Source organism: Ursus arctos, unplaced genomic scaffold, assembly GCF_023065955.2.
Source record: "Ursus arctos isolate Adak ecotype North America unplaced genomic scaffold, UrsArc2.0 scaffold_19, whole genome shotgun sequence".
Lineage (NCBI taxonomy): Eukaryota > Metazoa > Chordata > Mammalia > Carnivora > Ursidae > Ursus > Ursus arctos.
The window spans coordinates 38,644,241-38,665,609 of record NW_026622863.1 but is presented as its reverse complement, the minus strand read 5'-3'; the positions used below and the strand labels follow the sequence as shown (position 1 = coordinate 38,665,609).

The window sequence follows — 21,369 nt, the reverse complement described above, 5'->3', positions numbered from 1 at the left end:
ATATCGTCAGAGGAAACCTGAAAGGACTTCCTAAGGCTGTAAGGTGGGACTTGAGAACCAGGACTGTGTGAGGGCAGAACCCCAGGCCACTGAAGGAAGCAGCTGCGATTTACAGAGACGGAGACGCCAGGAGAAACACCTGAGGGCAGGGATGTTGGGTGGCTGATGTTGCACCTGTTAAGTCTGAAACGCCCACTGGACATCCAAACTCAGGTGGCCAAGTAGCCGGCTGTCTACGCAAGCTTGGCGTTCGGGGGAGAGGTCTGAGCAGGGGACAGACATTTGGGAACCACCAGCACAGAGGTGGTATTTAAAGCTATAGATAAGATTGTTCTTAGAAATGAGAGTGGACAGAAAAACCCAGAGCCAAGGGCTGGGTTCTCTGCCGACACGGAGTCAGAAGGCTGGGGAGGAGCCTGTAGAGGAGCCCAAGATCAGCTGGAGACGTGGGAGCAGATCCAGGAGAGCACACGCCCCAGAGCCAAGGAAAACCGCTAAGAGCCCAAGGAGACCAAGGACTGAGAAATGACCACTAAAGTGAGCAACCTGGAGGGCATCAGTGACTTTTACCAGAACTGTTTAAGAGCGGTGCCGTGGCTGAAGCCTGACTGCTCGAGAGAGAGAGTGGGAAGAGAGAACGGAGACTACGGGCCCACAAACTTTTGGGGGGGAGTCTGGGCATGAAGGTGAGCAGAACAGTGGGACAGCAGTTAAAGAGAAAGTGGGGCTCCAGCAGCCTCCCCCACCCCCAGGATGGGAGAAGGCCAGAGAGACTCAATGGCTGGAGTGAGGTAATTCGGGAGAAGGCAGGGGAGGGGGTCTCCCACACGCAGGGGGACAAGTTGGTGTATGTGGGCCACATCCGGACAGATGTGGGGTGGAAGCACACGGAAGGTGTCTTCAGCTTGCCTCTCCTTTCTCAGTTGACAGGGTTGGGAATACACTACTTCCAAATATGGCACACTGGCATACTGAATGTCTGAAGCGGAAGGAATCTGAGAGATGGCAGGTGCACGAAGGACTCCCTGCCCTCTCCCTTCTTCCCCAAAGCAGGTCGTAAGACTCTCTTGTGAGAGCTGTACTCCCTATTCCCGGAGGAAAGGACATCCCTATCTCCAGAGATGGAGGGACAGGAGTCTGAACAAACAGGCCTAGCTAAGTTCACCCCGGTTCACTCACCCTAGCTCATGCCTTTCGGTCGTATTATATTTTTCCATGACTTTCTACTCTTGGTCAAATCTAGTGTAAAAACACTCGGGTTTAACCATTTCTTCCGGTCTTCATTTCCTTATGAAGGTTCCAGTGTCACGTAAAACTTGTATTAAATAAATTTGGATGCTTTTCTCTTGTTAGTCTGTCTTTTGTCAGTTCAGTCAACAGGACCCCAGCCAGAGGACCTAGGAGGGCAGTGGGTTCCCCTCTACAGTGAAATGGGAAGCAATGCAACAGGCGACAGTCAAGATTGGGGAAGGGCTGGGGGGAGAAAGGAGGGAAGAAAGGTTAATTGTCCCAGGAGAGCTGGGTGGTAAATGGACAAAGGAAGTGGAATGGGACTGCCAAGGAGGGCTTTTTAAAAAGGCACATTTGAGGTTTTCCTCCCCTATTAATTTCAATTTGACAAATTTTTAAAATAAAATATTTTGGTATCTGCTTATTTAATTTTGGATTTAGTCCCTGCTACCTTCTGAGTTTTCCTACTGCCTGTAATATTTTTTTTCAGATTATTCTCTTATGATTTCCAGGTATATAATGACATGACCTACAAATAGTTACCTCCTCCTTCCCAATTGTTATATTTTTTACTTCCCACGTTTATGTTTGGTATGTATTGCTGGTCCCTCCAAAGCAATGTTAAAGTGTACTAACAGATAGCTTTGGCTTGGGATATGCTTCTAATGCCATGATGCCTCTAGCCACATGTGCCGACTTAATTAAAATGAAAAATTTCGTTTCTCAGTTCCTGAACACACTTGGCTAATGGCTAGAGTATTAATACAGCACAAAGAACTTTTCATTATCATAGAAACTTCTACTAGATAGCACTGTTCTAGTGTTTCCCTAATGGGTAAGGTCTTAGCATTTGGTCTGAAATGTATGCATGCTATTTTTAAAAAAAAAGATGTATCTATTTTTTTTAAGTTTTACTGAGATAGAATTTGCATACTACATAATTCACCCATTTAAAGTATACAATTCAATGCCTTTTACTATATTCACAATGTTATTCATGCATCACTAGCATCAATTTTAGGCTATTTCATTACCTCTAAAAAGAAACACCACACCCCTGAGTTGTCACCCTGCAAAGCCCTTACGCTTTCTAGCCCTGGGCAATCACGAAGCTACTTTCTATCTCTTTAGACTGGCTATCCCGGAAATTTCATTTTAATGAAATGATTCAATATGTGCTCCTTTGTGCCTGATTTCTTTCATTTAGCATGTTTTCAAGGCTCCTCTAATGTGGTAGAGCCTGTATTATCAATTCACTGCAGAACTGCCCAATAATATTCCATTATACGGATATGCCATGTTTTTCTTATCCATTCAACCATTAGTGGACGTTAGGGTTGTTTCCTCTTTTTGGCTATTATGAAAAATGCTGCTATGAATATTCATGCACAAGTTTTTATGCGGTGTGTTTTCATTTTTCTCGGGTATTTCCTTAGGAGTAGAATTGCTAAGATCATATGATCACTATGTTTCACTGTCTGAGGGCCTGCTAGGCCCTTTACCAAAATGTCTGCGCCATTTTGCCTTCCCACCAGCAGTGCGGAAGGCTTCCGATGTCTCCACACCTTTGTCAACACTTGCTATTACAGGTCTTCTTATTGTAGCCCTGCTAGTGGATGTGAAGTGTTACCTCATTGTGGTTTTGATTAGAATTTCCCTGACAGGCTAATGACGTTGAGAATCTTTTCATGTGCTTTTTGCCCATTTGTAGACCATCTCTGGAAAAATGTCTATTCAAGTCCTGTGTTCACTAAAAAAATTGAACTGTATTTTTATCATTGAGTTATTATGGTTCTTTGTAGATTCCAGACTCAAACCCCTTACCAGGCATAGGATTTGTAAATATTTTCTCCCATTCTGAATGGTGTCTTTTCGTTTTCTTGACTGTATACTCTGGAGCACAAACCTTTCTAATTTTGAAGTCCAATTTAAGTATTTCTCCTTTAGTCACTTGTGTTTTTGGTGTTGTATCTAGGATGGCTTAGCCTAACCCAAGGCCATGATGACTTATTCATGTTTTCTTCCAGAAGTTTCATACTTACTTTTAGGTCTCTGATCCACTTTGAGTTAACCTGTGTGTATGTACGAGGAAGGGGCCCAATTTCCTTGCTCTAATCATGAATATCCAATTGTCCCCAGGTCATTCATTGCAGACTATTCTTTCTTCATTTAATGGTCTCGGTATCTTTGTTGAAAATCAACTGACCACAAGTGTAAGGGCTTACTTCTGGATTCTCAATTCTATTTCATCTCCCCTTATGCTGGTACTCACTGCCTTGATCACTGTATCCTTATGGTAAGTTTTGAAATCAGGGAGTGTGAGTGCTCCAACTTTGTTCTTTTTCAAAACTGCTTTGGCTATTCTGGGTCCTTTCAGTTTCCATATGAATTTTATTTTATTATTATTTTTTAAAGATTTTGTTTATTTATTTGACACAGAGAGACAGCCAGCGAGAGAGGGAATACAAGCAGGGGCAGTGGGAGAGGAAGAAGCAGGCTCCCAGTGGAGGAGCCTGATGCAGGGCTCGATCCCAGAACGCCGGGATCACACCCTGAGCCGAAGGCAGATGCTTAACGACTGTGCCCCCCAGGCGCCCCCCATATAAATTTTAAGGTCAACTTGTCAATTTCTGCAAAAACTTCCACCTGGGATTGTGAGAGGGACGATGTTGAATCTGTACGCCAACGTGCCATCTTAACAATACTGTCTTCCAATTCATGAACACGATTGAAGTTTTATACTTTTTTTGTTCGATTTATTCCTAAGTACCTTATTCTTTTGTTGCTATTGTAAACGAAATTCTTTTTCTTTTTTTTTAAAGATTTTATTTACTTGAGATGAAACTATTTTCTTAATTTCACTTTTGGTTTGCTCATTGCTATTATATACAAATACAAGTAGTTTTTGTATGTCAATCTTGTATCCTGCAACCTTGATAAACTATTAGTTTTAATAGTTCTCTATAGAAGATCTATAGAATAGTTCTATATAGAAGAACTATAAAATAGCTCTATATAGATCATGTTATCATAAACAGAGACAGTTGTACTTCTTCCTTTCCAATTTGGAGACCTTCTGTTTCATTTTCTTGCCTAATTTCCCTGACTAGGACCTCTAGTATATGTTGAATAGAAGCGGCTAGAACAGACATTCTTGTCTTGTTCCTAATCTGAGGGGGAAAGCTTTCAATTTATTATCATTAAATATGATGTTAGCTGTGCGATTTCTGGCAGATACCCTTCAGGAGGCTAAAGTTCTCTTCTATTTCTAGTCTGTTGAGTGTTTGTTATTGTGAAGATTTGTTGAATTCTACAAATGCTTTTTCTATGTCTTTGAGATAATCACATAGTATTGTCTTTTATTCCAGTGACATAATGGGCTCATCTGGCCTATTCTTAATTTTAAGTTAACATATGTTGCAAGAAAATGATGGACTTTTTTTTTCCAAATGCCTTTACTTATTTATTTTTTGCACCTTTTGAAGTACTAACATAGCAAACAGGTATATTACTAGATTTCCCAACAATTTCCTTTAGTTTCCTGGCATAAAAATGACTTTTTCGTGGTACATTATACTTTTGATATACAACTAGATTCTCTTTATTAGTATTAATTAGAATTTTTGGTTCAATATATGTAAGTGGGATTAGTCTCTGAGCTTTGTTTTTTTTATATTATCTAGATAATATACAGTTGATTCTCCTTATTCACAGATTTCTGGTTTGCAAATCTGCCTACTAGCTAAAATTTGTAACAAAATTGACAAAATTAATACTTGCTGTGCTTTTGCAGCCATGTGCAGAGCAGTGAAAATGTGAGTTGCCTAACGTGCACGGTTCCCAGCTGTGCCCTGCCTCTTGTTCCAGCTCGCATACAGACACAACGAGAAGATGCATACAGTAAGGGGCGTGAGTGCAACACAGCGACTGAAGCCCCAGCTCTGGGCCCCGGTGGATGGGGTCTGAATGCAACTCTGGTACCTGTTAGTGGGGCAACCTCAGGCAAGTCCCTTAACAATCTGGAACCTCATTTTCTCTTTTGTAAAATAAAGAAAATAGAAACTACCAGGAAGGGTTTTTAGAATTTAAGACCTATGTGTGATACACACATACACACACACACACACACACACACACACACACACACACACACACATTTCCCTAGGAACAATGGTTCAGTATTCTCTAATTCAGTGTTCTCAGTGACTTTTAGAACATAACTGTTGGGAATTAAGGAAAATTGACTGTAGTTATATTCTGATCCTCAGTTTTGGTGTGTTTTATCTGATTTATAAAAATAATTTGGAAGTTTTCTCTTTGGTGTTCTAGAATGGCTGAAATAGTACTGGAATATTTTGATTCTTTAAGAGTTTGGTAAAATTCTTCCATAAAAATCAACAGGGTCTGCTATTTAGGAGGGTGTAGGATGGGTGGCTTTTTACCACGTTTTCTCTATCATATATGCAGAAATAATTATACTTTCTGGGGTCAGTTTTGGTAATTTATATTCCAGAAAATCATGTTTCATCCATTCATTTAATCTGCACTGAATCAAACAAAATAGACTTTGGCTCTTTTCTATTTCATGGTCTCTACAGTTACTTCTCTGCTACATTTCATGATGTCTGTAATTATTTCTCTGTTATTTCTTACTTTGGATATCTGTACTTCCTACCTCATCCTTATCCTTATTTTTCACTCCCCAAATAACCATTCATTTATTAATTATTTTCCTACTTTCTAGTTGATCAATTTCTTTTACCTTTATCCTTCCTTCTGTTGCTAGATTTTTACTTTCCAACTTCATAAGTGGAATAATTCATTTGTTTATTCATTCTTATTTCATAATATAATACTTAAAGCTATAAGTTCTTCTGAATACTGCTGTAGCTGTATTCCCTAGTCCTGAAATATGGTTTTCATCATTTCCTAGATTTCATTTATAATTTCTATAAATTCATTTTAATTTCCTGTGACCAAAAATATTGGATTTTTTTCCCCCAAAAATTAGGAAATATTTTTAGATTTCTAAAAGTGACCTTTTTCTTTTTAGTTATCTCCAGTTTTTATTTAAATGAATGAATAAATTAAAAGAGTATAATTTGAGTCTGTGACCATTATGCCCAAAGTCAAGAACAAGCCAAGACTATGCACTATCACATCGTGATAAGGAAATATTGTCTGTAGTTTTGGATCTGAGATTTTCTCTATGGTTTAACATATCAATGTTTTAGTTAATGTTCTGTGGATATTTGAAAAGAACATACATTCTGTCTTTGGATATTTATAGATTAGAGCTCTTATTCATTACTTTCCCTAGGTCTTCTATATTCTCATTTTGACCACTTGCTTTTTTTTATGAACTGAGAAAGAATTAAAACTCAGTATTAGTGTGTTTCTCTATTTCTTCTTGTATTTCCTGTGGTTTTTGCTTTATAAATATGGGTAAGTTATCTGACCCATGGATAGTCCTGTCTGTGGTCGGCATCTTTATCACTGAAAAACTGCCCTTCTTCATTTAACACTTTCTGTCTGACTTTCTTTCCCCCTTTTGGGGAAATACTTCAGCAAGTCCTTATCCTTCTAAGGAACTCTGTTCTGGGAGAATGTTATGCATATAGTATGTGATTTGGATTTTGCTTTATGATACAGAGTTTTTACCAGGTGACTAAAGCAGACAATTTATACAAAAGTATTTTGACATATTTGTGGTCACACATCTTGTACCACATTTTTTGTTAGTCTTTAGAACAAACCCTTTACTATATGATCTGTGTCTGGGTGTGTGTGTGTATGTCTTTTAATGTCTTTGTTCTAGGAGTTACCTTTATCACTATAACTTTGAAGGATAACTTAATTCTCTATTTCTATGGATAGTATCTGTTGAGTTCCTATAATAAGTAATGATAATCTCATGAAATTTGTACTTCTTCCCTGCCCCATTTTACTTGAAGATATTTTTCATGGAATTTTCTTTTACATACACTATGTATCTGTTTCTTGACTATTTAAGTAGGCTCCACACCCAGAGTGGAGGCCAACATAGGGCTTGAACTCATGACCCTGAGATCAAGACCTGCGCTGAGATCAAGAGTCAGACATTTAACCACCTGAGCCACCCAGGTGCCCCTTGACTTCTCATTTTGAGATGAAACTTGACTTCTATCTATGAAAAATAAAGAAATGGATTCCTCCACCGTCTTCTACCTTCCCTTTTCTTTCCTCTTCTAACTTATTATTACATTGTTATTCTGTTACTATTTCATAATTATAACATTGCTGGGTGTTACCACATTGTTTACGCCATATATATTTTGTTCTGTAACTATTTAGTGCTAGTTCTACAGTGAAGTATGTTTGCACCGCACTTTCTGATGGTCTTTCTGCAATTGTTTTGCCTTTTCTCTCTCAGCTGGATAGTTTTCCCTCTAACAATTTCTTCAGGTGTTCTTAAAAAAATACATTTCTCAGAATCAAAACAATTCGTATGGTGCTTTATACATGAGGGAATGACCAGATTAAAACAGGGATGCCTGGGTGGCTCAGTCAGTTAAGTGTCTGCCTTCGACTCAGGTCATGATCCCAGAGTCCTGGGATCGAGCCCTGCATCTGGCTCTTTGCTCAGTGGGAAGCCTGCTTCTCCCTTGCCTCTGCCTGCTGCTCCCCCTGCTTGTGCACTCTCTCTCTCTCTGACAAATAAAATCTTTAAAATGAATAAAATAAAATATATGTCACATTCCCTTAAGTGAGTCTTCTGCAGGCATCATTCTGGGTCTTTAAGCATTAAATGTTACCATGGAAAAGACAGAAGCCAGACTGACTTCTCTGATAGGTAAGGTGATCTTTTGTTTGGATGTCCAGGGGTTTCTTACTATTGAAGCCCTGCGATTTATAGAACTATACACTGCTAATGATTTTTCTAGGCCAAGTTTTCCTGGGGCCCATCGTGCCCCATCAATTTGTAGATTCAAGTCACCTTTCATTTTTCAAAAGTTTTCTTGAATCATATCTTTAAACATGATTCTCCCTTGTTTCATTGTTTTGGTTCTCGTCTTTTGGGACAAATCATGCATGTTTGCTATTGTCTTCCTCACCTGTCAGTTTCTCTCTACTATTTTAACTGTACTCATTTCATTTCATTTCGTTTTCCTTTATCGGTGCAACATTTCTCGTTCTGTGCCTGTCGCAGATTCTAATCTGTGTGTTGCTTCCAACATCGTCGTGCTTTCTGTTACGGTTTTACGTTTTAATTCTACTTCTTGCCTAAGTTCTGCCAGCTCATGTTTCATTTCCTTTTGCTATCTTCCTGTATGTCCTTGAAGATGGCCTATACCTTCTTACAGCCCTGCTTTGAATTTATCTTCTATGGTGCCAAATGCGTATTATGTTTGTTTGTTAATGTGACACGTTTGGTTACAATCTTCATGTCTCTGCTATAAATTGTTTCTGGTGACTATTCTTCGTCTTTCATTCGTTCCTATTTTTCTCTTCCTTTTTTTCTTGCAGTTTCATTGTATCGATCCTGTGCTAGTTCCTTTCTGGTTGTGAGCCATTTCTGAACGTGGCAAGTTCTTACTAAACCAGCTATTTGCAGGAAGTTGATGTGGGGGAGAGGTCAGGGCCACCAATCAGGCCAGCAAGAATTTTCCTTGTGATGCAGCGTGGTTTACAAGAGGAGGCTCTTTCGTCTTTTCCTCATTTGAGCCAACCAAGAGTGGCAGCCTCAGAGCTGTTCAACATGCAAGTTTTCTCTTTATCCTAGCCTTCTTCAATGCCACTTTTACAAAAATGGCTTGTCTCCGTGATCACTCCCTTCGGCCTGCCTCGCTTACTTCTCTTTCGTACCGGAGAGTCTCCAGGAAAGCTTCGGTCATTACTGCACACATCTGGCCCATGGTTCTCCACAGCAGACCTCAGTCTCACCCCTCAGGGTACGCCAGCAACCTCGGAGAAGCAGGCTGTGGTGACTTCCTCTAAAATCTGTAGCTCTGAGAGTCCTCTGGCGGTACCTTTCCATGCTCCTCTGAGTTTCCCTGGGTTTGGCGGCCCTCCCTCATATGCTGTGGTTCCAGATCATAGACCTTTCTTAGTTTCATCAAGGATGGAAAATGACTGTTTTTCATTTTCCTTAATTGCTTTGAGGTAATTCTAAAAAGATGAAGGAACTGACATCTCTACACTGCCACTTTAAAACATGAAGTAATAAGCAACTTGAGGGGTTTAACTACACAATTAGGAACAATCTACCCCAAATTGGGGAGCTCAGAAATAGAGAAATAACTAAGGGTATAAGAATTTCAAAAATATTAAATTATATAAACAATCATTTACCTAATAATTGTGAAAGTTCGTATAAATGTGAAACTATGTAAGGGAAAAGCATATGATGTAACATCAGGTAAATCTGATCATAAAAAGTATATTGGAGCAGCGTCTGGGTGGCTCAGTCGATGAAGCATCCAACTCCTATTTCGGCTCAGGTCTTGATCTCAGGGTCATGAGTCACAAATATGTAAAATATATACACATACAGGATGAAGAATGGAACAGAAAAATAAAAACTGGTTTCTGTTAAGGGTAATGAATACTGAGTAATGTTTTTTATTTAAAGTTTTTGTTGTCACGGTATAGTTTGTAATAAGTAACACAACACGTGTTCAAAAAATAAAAAGAATCATGCTAAATATATTTTTACTCTAGCATCTACTATACACAAGTCACTAAAAATGCACTGACGAGCTCCCTGCTTGCCAGTACTAACTATATCCTACCCCTGAAGGCAAGCTCCAAAAGCTGTATCCCTCTGCTCTAGTTCCAGCCCAGAGCTTTGAGAGCAGCTGCTGTCCCCATCTCCCCTCTCTCCTGCTTATACCACCTCCCTCACCTGTAGAGGTTAACTTGACTCCAAACAGACCACTGTTATCCAGCACTGATGATGTGCTGGGCACCATAAGAGGAGCACAGCAAGTGAAAGCATTGGCTTTGAACCTTTTTAGTATGTTTTGTTTAAAATAAAGGGCAGCAAAAAGGCATGTTGCATTTAAAGGACAATTCAGAGTTAAAATGTTTGGGCTTTGGAGACAGCCAGATTAAATAAAGTATGTTTAAATTGTACTTAAAATGGTGCTAAGCATATAATAGACATTCAATAAGGAGAAGGAGGGGCACCTGGGGGGCTCAGTTGGTTAAGCGCCTGCTTTTGGCCCAGGTCATGATCTCGGGGTTCTGGGATGGAGCCCCGAGTCTGGCTCCCTGCTCAGCGGGGAGTCTGCTTCTGCCTCTACCCCTTCCCCCTCCCTCCTCATGCTCTGTCTCTGTCTCAAATAAATAAATAAAAATATTTTTTAAAAAAATGAGAAAGGGGACTCGTCTTGCACTGTTGATGGGAATGCAAATGGTGCAGCCCCTCAGGAAAACAGTATGGAGGTTCCTCAAAAGGTTAAGAAGAGAGCTACCCTCCTATCGAGCAATTGCACTATTAGGTATTTACCCAAAGGATACAAAAATACTAATTCAAAGGGATACATGCACCCTGATGTTTACAGCAGCGTTATCAACAATAGTCAAATTAGGGAAAGAGCCCAAGTGTCCACTGACTGATGAATGGGTAAAGAAGATGTCATGTATACATCCAATGGAATATTACTCAGCCAGCAAAATGAATGAAATCTTCGGGTGCCTGGATGGCTCAGTCGGTTAAGCATCTGCCTTCAGCTCAGGTCATGACCCCAGGGTCCTGGAATCGAGCCCAGAATTGGGCTCCCTGCTCCCCAGGGAGTCTGCTTCTCTCTCTCCCTCTCCCTCTGCCCTTCCCCCCAGCTCATGCTCTCTCGCTCGCAAATAAATAAAAATAAAATCTTTTCAAAAATAATGAAGTTATAAAAGAAAGAATGAAATCTTGACATTTGCAATGATGTGGATGGAGCTACAGAGTATAATGGTAAGCAAAATAAGTCAGTCAGAGAAAGACAAATACCCTATGATTTCAGTCGTATGTGGAATTTAAGAAACAAAACAAATGATCATGGGGGAAAAAGAGGCAAACCAAGAAACAGACTCTTAACTGTAGAGAACAAACTGATGGTTACCAGAGAGGAGGTTGTGGGGGGATGGGTGAAGCAGGTGATGGGGATTAAGGAGGGCACTTATTGTGATAAGCACTGGGTCATGTATAGAAGTGATGAATCACTAAATTGTACACCTGAAAGTAATATCACACTGTATGTTAACTGGAATTTAAATAAAAACTAAAACTAAACTAAACTAAAAAATATGCTAAGAAAGGATAGTATATACACATTTTCTACGACCATTTAAACCAACATCTTCTTCAACTTTCAAGTTGCTCTCTGGTCCAGAGTTCCCACATTCAAATATTAACATTGTTAAGATTAGCAACTGACATTTAAAGTATCATTCTGAATGCATAAACTCAAGGTACGATTTGTCTGTTTTAGAAGCAATGTTTTTACTCTCTGAGTAACTACAACTAATTCAAAGTATTCAGAGAAAATCAAAGTATTTTCATAAAAAATAGCCTAGCAATTTTGGTAAGTTATAACCCACAAGTACAAAAGGAAAACAGATTTACACTTCTCAAATATTCCCATAATCCCCCAACAGGAAAATGGTTTAAATTAAGGAGTAAATTTCTGAAGGCGTATAAACTCTGAAAATGAGCTCCCTTTGGTTGAGTAATGTCTCTGATCACTAATGGCTATCATTTTCATTGGTTTATTCACAGAAAATGTATACACATTTTAAAATTAAATAAAATGTAAAATTTAGTTCCTCAGTTGCCATAGCCACATTTCAACTGTTTAACAGCTACATTTGGCTAGTGGTTACTGCACTGAACAGTGCCGAGACAGATCATTTCCTTCACTGCGGGAAGTTTCACTGGACAGCACTGGGTTTACATAATCTAAGATGAAAGATAAACCAAGTGCCTATGCAGAGGTATTATTAGGTTTGAGAAACAGTTGAAACATCTGAGGATTCCTCTTGTGATACAGAGGGAAAAAAAATTCTGTGCTACAAGCTATTGCTTGAATAAAGAGGAAAAAAACGCCGTAAGACTGAGCTCAATTGTACGTTTCAGGGGACGGGGGTGTTGGTGGAAAGAAACCTGTTAGATTCGAGGATGTTCCTGTTTTATAGCTTCTCGCAGATGGTATCTGAGGCACAGACAGAAACTAGCCTAGGGTCTCTTTCTCACTCTGCACACTCCTCAAACATTCGTGCCCACACATCTACAAGCTGGTAACATGAAAATGTCCGTTTCCAACACAGATGGGCCTCCTGCCTCCAGACCCACGAATCCAGGTCCCTTTACTCCATCTCTCTCCTTGGACTGCTTCAAAAGTGACTCATAACGTATCCAAACAAGGATGTGTCATTTGCTGTCTCGCTGTCCCCTGTAAAGAATTTGGCTGGCCTCTGTCCCCAGTTCCTGGGAGGTAGCCAGTAAATCCTCGAATTTCCCAAGTGAGAACAGTGTCTTTGTTCACGGTGGGTTCCTCAGGACGACATTTGATAGTTTGTTCTAAAGAGATGACTCAGGATGGGGGCTGACCAAGCCAGAAAGACCAGCCATGTGATTAGAGGGTTGGGGCTTGGAGCCAGCTGACCTTGGCCCAACCCTCGGGGAGGAGAGGGGGATTGGAGATTGAATCAACACTGTGTCCAATGATTCAATCACTCATACCTACATAATGAACCTCCAGTAAAAGCTCTGGACACCAGAGCTCAGGTGAGCTTTCTTGGTTGGCAGTACTCAACACATCTCACACATCAATGTGCCAGGAGGACCATGTGCCTAACTCCACAGGGAAAGGACCATGGAAAGCCTGAGTTTGGGACCCTCCCAGATTTTCAATAAGTCTCTGCCTTTGGCTGGTTCTGATTTATATCCTTTTGTCATAATAAAACTGTAATCATTGAGTGTAAGACTCTCCTGAGTTCTGTGAGGCATTCTAGTGAATTACTGAACCCGAGGGGGATAGTGGGTATCCCAAAATTTATAGTCTACCTGTGGTCAGAAGTGAGGTAGCCTGAGGACACCCAAACTTGTAAGTGGTGTCTAAAGTGAGGGCAGTTTTGTGGCACACTTAACCTGTCAAGGTCAGCTTAACTCTGGGTAGGTGGTGACAGAAGTTCTTGCGCTCCAGCTCTGTTCTCCCACAGGGTTCACTGTCACAGTGAGCAGCACACCCGCCCATCTACTCAGCTGCCAATGGGAGAAAGCAGAGCATCACTAACGACTCCTCCTTCTCAATCACCATCCACACAAATGAATTGCTACATCCTTCCAAGTCCACCTTCTAATAAGCTCTGACTCTGTACGCTTCTCTCCAACAGGATCTGGTCTTTTCTTTTCTGGTTCCAGTCTCCTCTTTGCTCATAAAATTCTGGCCTCATGTGCTTTCTCTCTGATGTTCAACTTGACAAGTTCTGTCCTCCATAAGAGCCTTTTCACTTGCCTAGGAGGCTTTCACAGGCCTTAGCTCAACTGGTTCCTTCCTAGGATTTAAGTGTTGATGTAGGTCTTGTGTTCGAAATGGTCTGCTTTCCCTCCCAATTTCAAGTAGCCTCCCAATAACTATGCCACCACCCTGTCTGGTTTCCACCAGAGTACTTATTTTTTGTTAGTTTCTGATTTTTTTTCCCCCTCCTCATCAGAATTAAGTTCCGTGTCTGATTCAAAGGCTGTACTCTCAGGGCCTAGATCTGTGTCTGGCACAGAAAACACGCATTTACTGACATTCAGATATTACCAAATCCACTGAATTCAATTTTCTTGGTGGTTTCCTCTCACTTTAGTGCTATCCTCCTCAAATCCACACTCCATACTGTAGCCGGAGCCATCTTTCTCAAGCAAGATGATGACACTGCTGTTCCCTCGTGACCTGGCCTCCGTTTGCTATCCCAGTACATTCTCTCCCCATCTACGCGCTAGCCAGGCTGAACTACTGCCAAGACCTTGAACGCTCTCAATGCTCTAACCTCTCGAGGTTCCTATACATGTCCCTTCCCTAGGACATTCATCTTTCGTCCCCAATTTATCTGGTTAACCCTTCTCATCCTGCAGGTCTCCTTAACCATTACTTCCTCCAGAAAATCTTCCCTAATCCTAAAATTGGGTTAGGCTACCCCTGCTCTGTGCCTCCACAATACTCTATCCTGCCGCATCAAGGTACTGACTTTGGACGGGCTGTCACTGTGTGTGTACGCTCCAGAGCGTAAGCTCCCTGAAGGCAGGGGCCTAGTTTTAGCTGCACTACTGCTACGACTGAGCGCACACTACACCTGGACAGTATGCCGGGAAACCTGCTGGCAGACCATAGGTGCTCAATGCTATTTACAGAATTAATGTATCATACTAGAAAATCTGCTGGCAAATTCATTAGTCTTTGTTACTCTTTCCATGTTCCCCACAGTGTTTAAGATGAATGCTCCCACAGAAGAGGTGCTCAATAAATCCTAGATAAAGGTATAATGCCTTCTTTAACCTGGGGAGATTTAAGAGAAAAATCAAGGGTGCTCAGGTTTCTTAATGATGGGGTGTATTTATTTAAGGTTATTAGCAAGGCCACTTAAAACCTGAAAGAGCTAAAATTACAATTTGAAATTAAGTTAGGTGATCTCTTTCAGCATCTTCTCCTCACTACAGAGTTACTGGCATTTAGTTTCAGCTATATGTCCACACAGGGATATTCAGTCTTTATTCAAAATACTTGTGTGGATTAAAAATGACTACATTGTTTAGTTCTAAGAAATCTGTTTATAAGCACTTCATTTTAAAGAGATTAAGGTGAGTAATAAATTTCTTCACAAGAAAAACTACCCACTGTCCCTGAAGGTTAGGAATTATACTTTGTATCATGATAATTTGTATGACGATATATACACTAAACCTATAGAGAATATGACAGGTTTTTAAAATAAACATACCAGAAGTTATTCCTATAAATTAAATTTGTCATTCAAAGTCATCTCCTTTGGAGACTCATTCCAATAATGGAACCAAAGCTCAAAATATTTTGGAAAGCTCTTTGAGAACTGTTTTAGACTCTGCATAGACTTTTTTGAATATTCACATAGATGATAAATATTTGACCTTTGAAAGTGAATTTTACCCTTACCAGCAACTACTCATTAGAAGTCATAGTAAATAAGGTCAAAGATCATAACATTTTGGATCAAAAACAAAGTATATTTAGATGAAAAATACTGGTGATGCTAAGTTTCCTTGCATAGGTGATATACTTGTTCTAAAAACAACGGTAAATTAAAAGGCACCTGGAAATGTTTAAAAAGAGAAGAAAGATAACAAGGAAATTGGGGTTTAAAAAGATACGATCCCTCCTGAGAACATAATGAAAATTATGGCTCTTTTCGTCAGAAAAATAGTGGCTCCCCCGCCCTCTCAGCACTGCATCTATGATGAGAAAGGTATGGACACGCTGAGGTCATCTACGGCTCTACGGTTTAGAGCACTGGCTTTTGGTTTCTTTTCTTTTTTACTGTACCCAACAGGAAAAAAAAATGTATACTGTAACCCAGTTTGTACATACATACAATTAATAGTTCCACAAATAACTCTCAACCCTAGTGTATGTGGTAATACTCTCTCACATCTTATTTTAACTAAGAAAAATGTTACTCATGATTTCCTGTGCCCATTTCACAACGTACAGGTTGAAAAATACTGGTTTACAGTATCTGCTGTGTAACCGGAGCAAGTTAATGAAAATGAAAAAACTCACTGATTACAAAAATTCTGATGCAATTTTAAACTAATGAAGTCCTTTTACGCTATAGACAAGCCTTTTAAGAGATTCAATTCTTTATGGCAAAACTGCATTATCTATATGGTTAATTACTGGAGATACTGATGAGTAAATCATACAATGGTCATAGGAACCTCATACCTTAATATTAGAAAACCACAAATCGTTTTCATGTAAAGTGGCCAGGTAGACAGATGTTAGGAGTCCAATGCAAAGGGCAACAGTTCCACCAACCGTAAATGACAGAAGCTTCCATAACTTTCTAGTGGTACAACCTTTCAGAAAAATAAAACAAATAGCTAAGTCAGTAAAGAATGTAGAATTTACTAGTTCTACTTCAGACTATCAGGTATGCTAAGTTCCAGCAGCCTGTGACTGCTGAAGCTTCCCCTATTCCCAGCAGACACTGGGGGGCTCCTTTCTGTGATCCTGGAGACCTGTTTTCATACTTTATTACAGTTTTTACCTGACTGTATCTAATCGTTCACTTGTCCATTTTGCCAGACAGCATGAGCTTTTGGAGAACAAGTACGTTAGTATGTAGGGTCTGTGTTTGGCATAGTTTAGTAACTGTAGTTTACCTACGAAGTTCATTAAATGGAGGAGTAAATGGGTTGCGTGTCTAGGATACAAAAAGTCTTTTAGATGGTCTACATATAATTCGTGGTTTATTCATTAAAAGCTACCAAAAAACCTGACAACTTAAAATTCAAAGATCCATAGGGAGAGAAAAATCCATCACAACTCAAGTTAAAGGACCTATAAACTAGGAAAAAATATTTATGGCACATATAAGAAAGTTTAAGTATCCCTGGGGTGCCCGGGTGGCTCAGTTGGTTGAGCGTCTGCCTCTAGCTCGGGTCATGATCCCAGAGTCCTGGGATCGAGTCCCGCGTCGGGCTCCCTGCTCAGGGTAGGAGCCTGTTTTTCCTTTCTCTTTCTGCCATTCCCCCCGCTTGTGCTCTCTGGCTCTCTCTCTCTATCAAATAAATAAATAAAATCTTAAAAAAAAAAAAAGTTTATCCTTAACATGGGATGAACACTTTCAGGATTAAAAATGTGAATATTTCAGTTGGAAACATATTTAAATACATGAGTAGGCAACACACAAAAGAAAAAATGGCCAATAAACTTCATAGACAAAAATATTCAAATTCATTATATTAAAGAAATGCAAATTGGGGCACCTGGGTGGCTCAGTCCGTTGAGCATGTAATCTTTGGCTCAGGTTATAATACTCAGGGTTATGGGACTGAGCCCTGTGTTGGGCTCTATGCTGGCCCTTGGGCCTGCCTGGGATTCTCTCTCTCCCTCTCCTTTTGCCCCTCCCTGGCTTGTGTTCTCTCTCCCTCTCTCTCTAAAAAAAAGAGATCAAATCAAAACAATGGGTTTAATTCTTTAGATGTTGGCCAATTTGATTGCTTAAAGATGCTAACACTGTTTTAATAACAGTACAAAATATGAGTATTTTTTTAAACACTGCTGGTGGAAGAGTAATTTGGTAACTCTCTGGAATGCAACATGGCAATAAGTAGCAAAATGTTACCAAAATGAGCACACCATTTGACCAATAATTCTAAATCCAGGCATATAACCCAAAGAAATAAAAGTTTTAAACAAACATTTTGCCACAAGGATATTCATCATAGTTCTGTTTATATAGGTAAGAGGTTAAAAACCATCTAAATATTCAAAAAGGAATTAGTTAAATAAATTATGCTATAGCCACACAATGACTACATTGATAACATTTTTAAATACATTGACTGACTCATGGTATGTTCATAACATAATAAAAGAAATGTAGCAAGTTACAAAACAGCTAGGATCTCAAACCACATATGAATGTTTGCAGTTACATTTAGACAGCAAGATCAAGTTTCATGGGTGATAGTCTAGGATGGATTTGTTTGTGGGAGTATTTTCTTTTTTTTTTCTTTCTTTTTGCTTTTCTTTAGTTTGCAGGTTTTCTTCTGACATGAATAAATACTGCTTCAGTAAAATGAAGAATCCTCAAAATTATGTTTTAATATAAAAAAGCAAACTTGGGGCACCTGGGTGCCTCAGTTGGTTAAGCGTCTGCTTTCAGCTTAGGTCATGATCCCAGAGTCCTGGGATGGAGCCCCAAGTCGGGCTCCCTGCTCAGTGGGGGGGGGGGGGGGGGGGGGCTGCTTCTCCCTCTCCTCCCTGCTCATGCTCTATCTCTCTCTCAAATAAATTTTTAAAAAATCTTTAAAAAATAAGTAAAATAATATACAAAAAAGCAAACTTGAAGTTACATTGTTTAAGTCTTCAGAAAGTACTCTGTCTTGTCCAAAATTGCTAATAGCACAGTTGGATGGCATGACTTCTCAATACAGATTAATTTTATTTTACAAAACTATTCCGCCAAGTTACTTTACTGGTTCTGGCTGGTAAGAATTAACATAGCTGCCACTAATGTAAATTCTGTCAGATATCCCAAATGGTTGATAGACATGGAATTTTTCATGCTTACATTTAAAAACCTTGACCATGCTCAGTTAACAAAGCAATTTTGGAGTCAGGAAGTCAGTAATTAATATCATTGGGTGTACAGCTTAGCAAGAAATCTTCAGCATTATATAAACAACTTACCAAATTCTGACCTTCTTCCCTCCCCAAACCAAAGGAGAAGATTTCAGGAATTCAAATAAAGAATAAAAAGATGTTTGATTCATTTTTCAATACCTTAATGAAATGAGAAAGTCTTCCAAGGTAGGGCTGTCTAGAGTGAACAGCATACACAACCCAGAAAAATTAGAAACAGACTAAAATCTGAACCGTGGGGGAAAGCATTACTTTGGAAAGTCAAAGATTGGCAAAACCACAACCTACTGAACAGACAGCTGAGAAACAAGGGGTTCTACTCGGAGCTCTTTCACCTTTTATGTGTCATAACTATAAAGCCAGTATTATCAAACTGCAATCAAATCATTTGTTGAACTAAAACATCAGGGTATTAGAACAAGTTTCCTCAACTGTTAGGTCTCACCAAATTCTTATCCTATTGGAGAGTGATATTTTAATATGCAGGAATAAAAGCAATCCCAAATGCTGCTTTAATTTAAATCACCTACCAGATGGCAATTTATTTTCCAACTTCACATTTGCTTCTTGTGCTGCATAATCCTCAGAAACTTCTGTGGTTTTCACTCCTTTTCTTTGCCTGATGGATATCATGGTGTCAAAGACTTACATGCATTGTTCTTCCAACCACTCCTGCAAACGACAGAAAAGTAAATTGCCTGTCCATATGCCTACCCTCTCCCCAGGACACCCTGTGTGACTTGAAGCCTTGTCCCTGGCTTAGCATGCCCTCCTCCCACTTTCCCATCAAATCTTTTTTTTTTTTAAAAGATTTTATTTATTTATTCGACAGAGATAGAGACAGCCAGCGAGAGAGGGAACACAAGCAGGGGGAGTGGGAGAGGAAGAAGCAGGCTCATAGCAAAAGAGCCTGATGTGGGGCTCGATCCCAGATCGCCGGGATCACGCCCTGAGCCGAAGGCAGACGCTTAACCGCTATGCCACCCAGGCGCCCCTTCCCATCAAATCTTAACCAGCCTTCAAAGTTACTGTCAAGACCCAACACAGATATTTACTTAATACATCCTATCAAGAGTTAAGAATACAGGTGGGCATCCCAGACAAGCCCCTGCCCTTCTTGCAAGAAGGTTTCTGTGGTTGCGCCAGCTGCTGCAGTTACCTTGCAACTGGTCACATAATTATGCAGTTTTAGATAATGTTCTATACCACGGGGGGAGGCAATCATTAGTAAATTTGTTGAGAACCTGATTTTGAAGAAGTGAAACACTTTTGTCTCAGGTATCTGAATTTTAATACCGATGTTCTTTAAAAACAATTCACACTGCAAGCTTTAGGAATACGCCTCAGTGGTGATGGCAGCGGGGGTGTGCCAATCAGGGCAGCTGCTATCCCAGGGAGCAAAAGTGGGAGTAAAGGCAGGGTGCAGAAGCCTGGTTTGGAAGCAGCGAGTGGGAGGCGAGGGAGTGGTGGCAGTGAGTAAGCTGGCTACAGTCCCCCGGAACATCTTGCTTCACTCCTCTGAATAATGAACACCGTTTTACTAATTACTATGAAATGTGACCAAGTGCCGGGCACCACTGTTTGGGCAGTTTATTGATTCCTAAAGGTAAACAACTTGCTTTATAGAAAGAACAAATCAAGCAACCAAAATTATATAATTTATTCGTTCATTCATTCATACAAAAAAATAAAATGTGAGACGCAAAAACAGTTAAGTACAAACAATGAAAATGGAGAACCTGTAGCCGCGAGGGAAGAAAAAGGAGTGTAGGCAAAAAGTCATACTGCTGTACATGGGCTCATCCCCCAATTACCTTATTCTAGAATCATGTCCTTTCTAAGGGCTCGGGGAGGAGTTGTAAATATCCCACAGCGGATACACTCTAACAAGTTAGGACAGAAGGGCCACAAATATTTACGTGCCAACTCCGTGTCGGGGACCGTGATAATCGCACGAACTACGAAACAAAAAGTTTCCCCATCAAATGAAAGGGAATGCCATCTTAAACATTGTAAAGAGAGATGAAAGCGACGCTTGTCCTCTACTCCGAAGCTCCAGCACGCACCAAGCGTCCCGGGCGCGGCAGCTTCCCACCGCACCCCAGCCCCGCAGCACCGGGTGTCCCCAGCTGACGCCGAGGGACCGGCGGCGGCCGCCCAAGTTCGGGGACTTGCTCCGGCTGGGCAGAGTCGCGCTGCCGCGGAGACGAGCACTGACCAGGCCCTCACAGCCAGAGCGAGAAGTGGCCCGCGAACGCGGCCCCGCCCTCGGCAAACTTCCTCACTCCCGACCCGCCGCCCCCGGCCCCGCAGTACGCGCGGACGTGCGTGCGCCGCGTCCCCAACCCGGGCGCCCCCAGACGCCCCGGGGCCCGCGCCGCACCCCCCCGACCGCACGGCGGGGCGGCCCGCGGGCTCCCGGTGGTCGCGGCGCATTCGGCGGAACGCCGCGAGGCGGGGCGCAGCCCGCCTGCCCGCCGGACACCCCGCGGCCCGCCGCCGAAGCCTCGCGCCCTTGTGTCCCCTCGCTCCGCCCGCGGCCCGACACGCAGCCACAGACCTGCGGCCTCAGCCGTCCTGGCGCGCGGCTCCGGGCGGGGAAGGAGGCCGGCCGGCCGGGGGGCGCCGAGGGCCGCGGGGGCGGGGCCGCAGAACGGCCCGCAACGCGCCGCGGGGACAGAGAAGACCAGGCAGCGGCCACCGTACAGCGGCGGAGCTTTGCGCGACACCCGAGAAATGGGGAACCGGGGGGCGTCCGCGGCCGCGAGGAAGGGGCGCG

The 21,369-nt window shown here is 41.3% G+C and overlaps 1 protein-coding gene across 5 annotated transcripts in view; it reads right to left on the bottom strand.

Moving 5' to 3' along the window:
• The window catches only part of DPY19L3 (dpy-19 like C-mannosyltransferase 3), a 70,053-nt gene extending 48,684 nt beyond the window's left edge, over positions 1-21,369 (bottom strand). For 2 of the 5 annotated variants that reach the window (XM_057314304.1, XM_026484265.4), the window contains exons 1-3: positions 21,151-21,340; positions 19,121-19,262; positions 16,164-16,297 (exon numbers count right to left, since the gene is read on the bottom strand). In XM_057314304.1, the coding sequence (XP_057170287.1) occupies positions 16,164-16,297; positions 19,121-19,223 (237 nt within the window). In that variant the 5' untranslated portion in view covers positions 19,224-19,262; positions 21,151-21,340. Of the gene's footprint in view, positions 1-16,163; positions 16,298-19,120; positions 19,263-20,404; positions 20,549-21,150 lie in introns of all 5 variants that reach the window. The other 3 variants (XM_048223744.2, XM_026484268.4, XM_026484263.4) reach the window with 3 other exon arrangements.